The sequence below is a fragment of the Halichondria panicea genome, chromosome 12, assembly GCF_963675165.1.
Source record: "Halichondria panicea chromosome 12, odHalPani1.1, whole genome shotgun sequence".
Taxonomy (NCBI): domain Eukaryota; kingdom Metazoa; phylum Porifera; class Demospongiae; order Suberitida; family Halichondriidae; genus Halichondria; species Halichondria panicea.
The window spans coordinates 5,487,741-5,497,845 of record NC_087388.1 but is presented as its reverse complement, the minus strand read 5'-3'; the positions used below and the strand labels follow the sequence as shown (position 1 = coordinate 5,497,845).

General features: G+C 41.8%; 1 protein-coding gene across 1 annotated transcript; it reads right to left on the bottom strand.

Annotated features, from left to right (window-relative positions):
* Positions 1-318: 318 nt before the first annotated feature.
* Positions 319-9,384, bottom strand: LOC135345197 (plexin-A2-like). Its single transcript, XM_064542567.1, has 24 exons — positions 8,279-9,384; positions 7,641-7,835; positions 7,466-7,594; positions 7,171-7,401; positions 6,853-7,118; positions 6,693-6,798; positions 6,511-6,636; positions 6,362-6,460; positions 6,120-6,225; positions 5,815-6,012; positions 5,362-5,761; positions 5,054-5,315; positions 4,783-5,004; positions 4,573-4,725; positions 4,281-4,525; positions 4,188-4,228; positions 4,033-4,125; positions 3,901-3,984; positions 3,454-3,671; positions 1,810-1,922; positions 1,402-1,567; positions 1,111-1,253; positions 826-983; positions 319-705 (listed from the first exon to the last, which is right to left on the bottom strand). Exons 1-24 carry the CDS (start codon positions 9,242-9,244, stop codon positions 584-586), a joined length of 4,842 nt encoding a protein of 1,613 aa, XP_064398637.1. The 5' UTR covers positions 9,245-9,384; the 3' UTR covers positions 319-583.
* Positions 9,385-10,105: the final 721 nt, after the last annotated feature.

Below are 10,105 nucleotides of genomic sequence, written 5' to 3'. Positions count from 1 at the left end.
CAGAAAGAAATGATACCTGAAATTTGTTTCAATATGTTGCTCAGTGGGTGGTTGATGCGTCCAGGTTACCATGACAACCAGAGCAGCCGACCCCATGCAGCAGAAAACGTAAGCTGTACACCGAATTGTCAGTACATAAATGCATTATTATGACTGGCTGCATGTGTACTGTCATAACAATCATTGGAATGTCACTTATGCATCATGCTACTATCAATAATTATCAGTAAACACATCAATATTCCCTTGCCTATTGCTAGGTCTGTGCCAAACCAATATTCCGGAATATTTTTTGTTCAAATTGTAAAAAGACTGCCTATAATTATAATATTATAGGCACTGCATGTGAAAATAGTTAATTGAGGACAAAATTATTAAGACGGGAAACATTGCATGTGACTTTATTGTGTAAAACAATAATAGGCTACGGTGACCATGTGTATACATGCATGATACTAATAAAGAATAAAGTAAACTGATTGTATCATGCACGGTTGTGCCAAAGATTAAAGCAGCTGGAATTGTACGTTTATATACACGCTATATGTACAGGGACAACTCACTAGCTAAAGGCTATAATTAGTTAATCGTCTGTTGCAGTAAATTCTTCTTCGTACATTCTGTTTTTGAATGCTAGAGGGTGACCTGGTGGACCATCGACATAACGATTAGCGTCTTCAGTAGGTGAAGGTACATTGTCACATTCTGCAGTAAAAGCATGGAATGAATAATGATTTTTAGCATGTCTTAGTATACTACACTAAGTAAGTATTCATTAAGAGCTGCTATTTATAGTAGCATACTATCTTTTAATTATGCACTTACTGAGCTGCTCCACCTCTTGAACTGTGTTCAGTAGCACCATACCGAGCTCAGTGTAGCCAGCAATGGATGTCAGTAACTTGTCCACAGTGGAGGACAGTTGTGAGAAGGTTGGTCTCTCCTCTGGGTCCTCCCTCCAGCACTGACGCATCACTTCAGAACTGAGTGAGTGTAGAGGGATGTACAGTCAGTTGGAACAAAATGGTAATTCCAAATCTCAGTCTACCCAACACAACAACTAGCTCAATGCAACTGCTACGATACTCAACTCAGAGAGTGTACACTCACATTTCGGCGGAACAGGCTGCGTTGAGAGGTTTCTCTAGTCTCCGCCCCTCTCCCAGCAGCTGGATGAGGGAGTGTGGGTCCACAGCAGGGTAGGGGGTCCGTCCTCCATTGAAGACTTCCCACACAGTCACACCATACGACCACTGCATGGGCACATGGACGACAAGTAACAATGATTATGAAAGGAAAATGTATTTCAGACACAAATTAGGGGTTGAGGTTAGATAGAGCGTGTTCACGAAAATAAAGCTATTACTGAGTTATAGAGCTTGTGATCATGCACTGACTCACCACATCAGTTTTTTCTGTGAATATGGCATCGTTGAGACTCTCCATGGCCATCCATTTGTAGGGCAGCTTCACATTGGCTCTGTCGTTCTGTCTGAAGTAGCCGCTAGCATAGACGTCTTCAGCCAAACCAAAGTCCCCCACCCTGATACCCCCTCCCGAGTCCAGCCTGAATGTATTATATGTCAAGATAAAACCTCATGGAAACAATTATGTAAAATGCTAACCAGCTAGTATGCTAGTGATATTTTTACAATATCGATGCATACCATTGGATATAATTTTTGTCGCATGCAAGGAAGAATGCTCCAACTATAGTATAACGTTACCGTGGCTATAAAAACATGAACTTTGCATGATTATACTTAGTGTCATGATTTCTTTCGTGCACACTGTCAATTGTTCACTCACATGCAGTTTCTGGCTGCAAGGTCGCGATGGACAAACTTCTGTTCAGCCAAGTAGGCCATTCCCAGTGCTATCTGACGACACATCTTTAGTAGCAGTTTCCTCACTTCCAGAATCTGTATCAATGGCAACCACTTCTTTACAAATTATTAATTGGTGCTCTGATTTTTGACTAAGTTCTGGAAAAGCTCATCATAATTTTATATACTCCAAGTCAGTATTATCCCCACAATCGATCACGCTGCTGACACAAATTGAAAAAATTCTTTCTAGATAATTATAGCTATATAGTCATTCTTTCCCTGCATTCTGCATGCGCCAGTTTTAACTATCATTTTGTACACCTTGCACTATATATATGCATGCATAGCTATAGTGAACGTGATTTGTTGTGGAATATGGTCAGGCCATAAGGCTGATGCATGTTGTTTCAGTAAAATAGGCTGGTCAAGTGGTCAAGCTAGGTAAGAAATATATTTTGACCCAGTATAGCTGATGGGAATGTAGCATGCATCTCTCTATACACATGGATCACAGTAATCATGCAGCCCCACATACCTTTCTGTTGAGACACCCACACAATGCTCACACTAATACCATAATTATTATGATATTATCCTATGGATACTGAGGATTATCACGAGTCTGTGCAGTAACTGCACGAGTGCCTGCAAGGCACGAGTGACAGTTACTAGGCACGGACGAGTGATAATCATCAGTATCCATGGGATAATGCATTTATTGCTTGGCAACCAAAATGCAGGTTGAATCTGCGCATGCGCAACATGCGGTTGCTTTATCAACCAGAAGAATGCGTAGCAACAAAATTGAGTTCTCCCAGTTGAAGACGAGTTTAAGAGAAAGAAAACAGCTAGAAAGACAAAGAAATAATACTCTAGAACACCAAGAGAGCTTGCAGAAGGCTACTTAAAGATTTTGTAGAGAACAGACAAGAAAAAAAGACAAGAAAAACGTTGACAACCAGCAACCCGTTTTGAAAATGGATAGTTCTGAAGGATAAACAGCATGTGCTTGCTTTCTATCATGCTCCAGTGTATCAGAAGAGGAAACATGCACCGCTATAACTGAAGAAAAGTGTGACAACCGTTTTTGAAGCCAAAACGACTTTATACAAGCCTGAACAGGCTTATATGGTGGTGCAGTACACTTCTACATGTGCAATACTCCGCTCAAAGCACCCACTCCCAACACTGATGCCTGTTTGATGCATTAAATATGAACACTGACAACCTCCTGACCCTCAGCTTCACTGCAAAAAGAGCACAGAAGTGATACAGAGCATCAGAAAACAAGAAAAGAGACTGATAAACATTGCAATGCATGATTATAAGTGTGTAAACTATGTTTTTCTTGTTCTCTCACTGCTGAAAACGTTTTATTCCAAATAAGAATCACTTCCTAGTGTGCAATAACAAGTGTGCAATAATACTTCCGGGTGTGCGATATGGAAAAATATCTGCACAGTTGGTGATGAGTCGCTTCCTGTGCAATTTCAATGTAAAACGCTGATGTCAGCACTTATTAAAAAGCAATAAATAGTATTACTTATACATGCTCTAAACCAAAAGGTAGTCGTCATAGATACTGAGCTATTTACTACTCGTATGCACCCTACACCACACACACCTGATCTATGTCACAGTCATCGTCCAACTCAAGGCTGCTCCTTTCTTTTTTGAGGTAGCTAATAAGGCTGCCATTGGCCATATATGGCATCACTATGGCAACACCGGGGCCAGCATCGAGACACACTCCAATTAGGGACATGACGTGAGGATGGTCAAAGTCCTGCATCTTGTTCACCTCACACACCATGCTCTGAACATCCGACAATGAGAACAGACCTGTATAAATAATGAAGAACTAACTCATCAGAAATGAAATGTTGTGTGTTACAATTGCAGAAAAATGAATCTCTAGGGCTCAGAAAATGTATAACTGACTGCAGACCGGAATTTAGGTTAACATGTCTATAGAGGGAATGATCGCGAAATAATCGTGAGTTTATAGTTTCTGTGTTCAAAAGGTTTCATTGTGTAATATTCATCTCACAACAATAATGATAATTATAACCTTTTAATGTCTTCACGGCCACCCCCTGCATAGGTACTTTGTTCCAGTCTGTCAGAACACCCTTGTACACAACGCCAAATTCACCTGTATAGTCACATCCCAAAATCAAATTATTTGCACATCTTTCTTTACCTTGTCCTATTGCAGTACTGGAGAGCTTCAATTTTGAGGCAGCTATTTTGAATGAGTCTGGGATGGACTCAGCAATCTCAACAAGTTCTGATTCTGAATATAATTTGTTGCATGTAACAGGGACTATACATGTGTGTGTAGAAAAGAAAACTTACTAACGAGTGTAGTATTACCATCGACTACCTCATGAGTTTTCCTGTAACAAATTATTTGCAAATTGAACAGTATATAATATTATCATTACTTACCCAGTAGCCGTAAGCTCTATCCTTTGCTCATGCTGATGCATATAAATTGGTACTGACTTTCTCCTCGAGTTCAGATACAAGCAGACAATAGCAATCGTCAGTACACACACGACAATTATAAAGATGATGACAATAACTGGAATGATGATCTGCAGAGGAACTGTTGGCCCAAAAACCGTTGCCTCAGGAAATGTATAAGTCAGTTGCCGGTCCAATTTTTGAGCGATGTTGCTTCCAACGGTTACCTGAAGTGAACAGTGACACAGTTACGTATAATTATAGTTATATACACATTTATGTTGGCTGGGTTTTCCCCTCCTGGCGGCTCCAAGGGGGCAGTACAGATGAATTCACTCCCTCTTACGCTACTGGGTGTCTTGACACACTCCTCCCCTCCCACTGTCACTCGTATCTCACTGGTCTCCACTGAGTCGAGATTATCACCCTGGATACACACACAATAACAATTAATAGGGTCGGTTTACTAGCTAATATTACATACCACAATGCGTATGAGCGTCTCTGTGCCATTAGGGACCTTTTGAGAACCCTCCAGCCGGAAATTGGAGGGATCTAATTGGACGCTGATGGGAAAACGTGCTTGTGTGATAGGTGGGACATCATCAAACAGTAGGGCATAGTCCAATGGGGTCAGTGAGGTTATTAGCAGACTAGGAGTCAAGCATGTGATGGTTGTATTGTCCACAACACTGCAGTTGCTTCTCTGTAGGGGAGAGTAAATAATACAGACATAATTATAGTTGCTGGCTTACCAGAGGATCCTCCTCCATGGGCTGGTAGATCTCCAACACAGGCTGTTGTACCACGTCCAAGTACACTCCAGTAAAGGTCAGTGTGATGCCTCCACTGGGAATGGTGTTGCTAGGACGCACAGCAGTTACATTGGGGTTGTTACTGTAAGTGAAGAACACTCCAAAGTCCAGTCTAGCAGCATCAATAGTAACTACCACCCCTGCAGCGGAGGTGAGGTTTGCTGCTGTAGTGGTGCATTCAATCTCTTGAGAAAAGATTGATCTGCAAGGAAAGGTTTCAACATTTCCAGACGTATACTGCCACTTACAATACGTTGCAGGTGTAGATTAACCCTCCACTGACCAGAGTGACTCTAGTGTTCTCATGGTTACCCACTCTTAGTGCAGTACCCCTCACAGTCAGTTTGGTACCCCCTGCCACGGGTCCAAAGGTCGGTTTGACGCTACTAACAAAGGGATTCAACGCAATGAAAGGATCAGCGTTTACATTGACGTCTATATTGCCATACAGGACCATAGTGAAGACATTGCTGCCTGTACTTCCAAAGTTGTTGGTCACACACACAAACTGCCTCCCTGGTATATAGTCGGTGTTGATGATAGTACAGGCCACACCTCCTAATGTAAGGGTGGCGTTCAGAATGTCAGCAAAGGTCACTCCGAGGTCAGTGCCCATCACAGTGATTGCTGTACCACCATCAACTGGTCCTGTGGGTGTAGGAAGTATCATGGCATATAGTAGGTAAAATTATAATGATTACCAGATTCTGGAGAGATTGATTTGATGAAAGGGGAAGGACAATTTCTCCCCTCAGTAACAAAAACATCATTGGTGCATTCTTGCAACACCTCACAGCTGTCGCTAAGGCTACACCACCCACACGTGAACTTTGACCCCAGTCTGGATGCTAAGCACTCTGAACATCCACTGCCCAAGTTACGACAATCAAACAACGTAACTTTATGTCATTGTGTGTGTTGGGGGGAGGGGGAGGGGCATATGGTAAACAGAGGTTGTGTATAAATGTTAGTCCAACTTTTGTAGTTACTGTGATGGTGTACGTACTGTCAGTCTGTTGTGTGACACTGCTGAGTGGGTGGATGATGCCATTCCCGAACCATATCACCGTAGCAACCACAGAAGAGCTACCACTACCAGTAGGCAGGTTGAGCTGTGTCATGTATGGTAATGTGATAACTAGAATGCAGCACTAATTAAATCACAATTAGCATTTAATGGTCATTGTGAAACTGTTTGTGCAGTTTACATTACATTACATTGTATTGTATTACAGTGTTAGCACTTACGTCTCCACTGCCCACATTGCACAGGATAGAGGTCTCATTCTCATACTGAGCTGCCAGGCTAACTCCATTCACAATACACAAATACTCGAAGCCATCCGTCTATAGAGAAGCCATGGAAGGGTCAGGGTACAGAGTTAATGTTGACTTACTGGTGGTATCAGGTTCCTAGTGGTCAGTCGAAGGTCCTGGACTACCCTCACTGGTAGAGTGTGCCCCCCAAAGGGGGTCGTATCTAGCAGGGGGCATAGGGTTCTGAAGTCTGTAGATATAGACACCTGTATAGAGGGGTATAGGCATTAGAGAGTCAGGCTAGGGGTCATCAAGCTATCACCTGTAGGAAGTGAGACGTATTCTTGCACAGAGTTGCTGTTCCACTACACTGCTTGTTGAGGTTACACCATCCACACGGACTATTGGGCCTAAGGCAATCCTTACAGCTGCACATTCATAGTGTGATCAGCAGGTCATGAATATGGTTGAGGTACCTATACCTTTTCCCTGCTGAGCAATTGTAGATTGTGAGTGCTTGGTTGGTAACGTTAAATGGCTCATTGAACAGAGAGCTCTGAAATCCCAGGTTGATGGTTGCAGTCACTCCAGGGTAGTCAGGTACCAGTCCTTCAATATCACAACTGAACACTATTCCTGGGATAATCTCAACAGCTGGTACTATGATGGGTGAGAAACGTCCTTCACTGTCGGCCAGATGACAGGATATATTTTCTCCATGCAGGAGGTGAGGCAAGATCACCGTGAACTGTTGGATCAGTTTGTATGACCTGTGTCACATTAATGCATATATACCTTACCACATTAGCAAGAATTGTAGGGTCGAGGACAAGTCGCATAGGATCCACAGTTGTAGTAAAACAGTTGGTATTTTCCTGTGTCCATCTCTTGATGAGACTAGAGTTCTGACACTGCGTCTGACGGGAGCACTTGTTCTCCACCACACACCACCCACACAGCGGGTTGAGGTCATTGGTACAACTGGTACAGTCTATATGCTGGGAACACTCCTCTATGGGTACTTGGTACACCTTCAGAGGGGGAGGTGAAATGGATAGGGTAGAACACATACATATACAAGCATTATAAACTTACAGTGTCTGCAGTGGCTGCTGTGATGTAGTTCAGTCCCTCATGCCATGACAAATATAATACCCTAGAGGTCACTGGAAAATTGTAGAATGAGCTATCAGTTCCCAGGGTCAATGTACCACTGACATCGTACTGTGGAGACAAGCAATGTCATAATTATACACAATTACGCACTTACTCCTCTTATTCCTCTTATCCTCGAATCAAAAGTTGCCACAAACACAAAGGAAAACTGCTCCACTTTTACAGCTACTGAAGCATCAGGAATAGGGCTGGCTCCAAAGTTGATACGAACTGGTGCTATTATGTCAATACCACCATTTGGAATGAGAAGACCGACTGGACTGGGTGTGTTACATCTGTCCACAGGTATCTGAAAATAAATGATTTGTTGAAGACCAGTACAGGGTTTTGCAGAATCTTTGAAATAGAGGGTGTAGAGCGTTCCTTATATGGATATCTAATGTTTACACATTGTGGTGTCATAAACACATTGTGGTGAAATGCCAAGTCTGCTTAGGAAGCAAAATTCAAAAACAAAATGGCTTTTTCTTGTGAAAAAAGCGGTATTATTAGATGGAGAATAGTGCATCAGACAGAGCTGCTTGGACTGTCTTATCAAAGTGTTGCTGGGAATCTTCAAGTTGATCCATCAACTGTTTGTAGAATAGTGCATTGTTGACATGCTGACTAAGATCTACAACTTTATGGTTGACCACAGATAACCTTATAAGGAACGCTCAACGCAAAACGCTTTTTTGGGATATTGCAAAGATTTTGCAAAACCCTGTATGTTATAATCATATACAAACGTACCTGAGGCTGCGGCAGGGTATCACAGTTATCTGAGCTTGTTCTCCATGCTAAACCAATTTCTTCTCCAACAGTCCGTGACACAATACAAGAGTCATATTTAGCGTCCATAGCTTCATTGACAGCAGTGATATTGACCACACAAATAGAGTTAGTACTGCTGGAGCAAACAGTTACCACAGCAGTGGGTCCAGATATCCCACTGAAGTCCTCCACTAATGACACTGCACACACATGAGTATCTCCAGTGATTGTTTGAAAGCCACAATTGATTCCCAGTTCATACAAACCAGTCACTCCACAGGTACTTGGGCCTCCACAATCAGGCATGTTGCAAACACGTAGCAGTCTTATAGCTCGTGCATTAGCAGGTCGATAGTCGACGATAATATAATAGGCAAATCCACCACTCACAAAACCACCATATGCATAAAAGTTTCGTGCAAAGGAACTAATCTCAAAAACCAGTTCATTATACTCGTCTGATAGATTGCTGTTTGACGATCTATTGAATCCCTCTCCAAATTGTTGCAGTACCATTCTCTGTCCCACACCAGTTATTGCTCCAGTGTAGAAAGTGTCTCCTGACGTAATGATAGCTGCTCCAAATCTAAGATCTCCCCCTATAGCATTACTGATATTCCTGATGGGACCAGTACTGAAATTGCTTGCATTGTAGACAGAGCAAGAGAGATCCTCTAAACACACCACCAACATCCCAGTAGAGCTCAGGGCCAGTCCTTGGTCAATGACATAAGATCCTAGATCAACTCTCTCCTCTTGTATTAGCTGAGCATTCAGTCTATACAGGTAGTTGTCTGCAGCAAGGAATGTTCTCCCAGTGGAGTCCACTTGCAGTCCTGGGAGATAGTCAGTTCTAATCTTAAAATCAAAGGAGGGTGATTGAGAATAAGCTGCTCCTTGCAGCAGAAACAAAGCAAAGAAAGCCACTAGATCTAACATAGCCATCTATAGCATTGGACAAGCTATACAAACTTAGCAGCATTAAATTTAGTAGATCTATGTTCACTGTTATACTTACTGAAAGCATAGTTTCTTATATCAATTGATGAGGCCATTAGGTCATTATTCATTATGCTGACAGTGCAATAATTATTATTGTGTTGAGTTTGACCTTCATAAAAATAATTGTTATAACTTTGTCATACTAGACAACAGCTACTAGGTATAAAGGATCTAGGGTAGCTAGCTGGACGTACCTAGCTAGCTAGCTGTACGTACGTACGTACATCTGATCAGTACAGTATCACCATAGTATTAAAAGTAAGTGCAGAGGTCAACGTATTCTACTCATTAATATGAAAGTTCAAAGTAGAGATGTCAGACCGGAAGTAGTGCGTGGGCGTATTTTCGTACAGTAATTCAATGGTAAAAAACGGGACCAGAAAGTGAGTGAACAAGAAGGGCTTTCCGCAAGCCCTGGAAGAGTCTAGCAAACAACAGCTGTTCCCAAGGGTAAAAAATAGCGTAGAATTTGATTTTTATAACAGTTTTTTTATAATTTTAGCATTTGATGCTTGTTTTGCGTGTGATTTTTTCTCGAAGGTGATCATCATTTTGGCAACCAAACATGAAAATGAACAAAAACACAAGTGAGCATGTCTTTTATCTCTAACTCTCTGCAGATTATGCAAAAAGTTACTACAATAAGCTTTTATTTCTTGCGGAATCACATATTGCATGGATAGATGGGTGGAGCTGAGAATAGAAATGCAGTAAAATCAAGCCAAGTGTACCAATAGCTGTATTTATTTCTTAGAAGTTCTTAGAAGTTACTGAAAGTAATTATTGAAGCAATCTGAAAGCCTC

Coding starts and splice junctions, on each gene's coding strand:
- LOC135345197 (XM_064542567.1), bottom strand. CDS start 9,244: ATGGCTATGTTAGATCTAGTGGCTTTCTTTGCTTTGTTTCTGCTGCAA. Junction 6,226..6,361: donor GCAATGTGGGCAGTGGAGAC/GTAAGTGCTAAC, acceptor TACATGACACAG/CTCAACCTGCCTACTGGTAG. Junction 4,726..4,782: donor AGACGCTCATACGCATTGTG/GTATGTAATATT, acceptor GTGTGTATCCAG/GGTGATAATCTCGACTCAGT.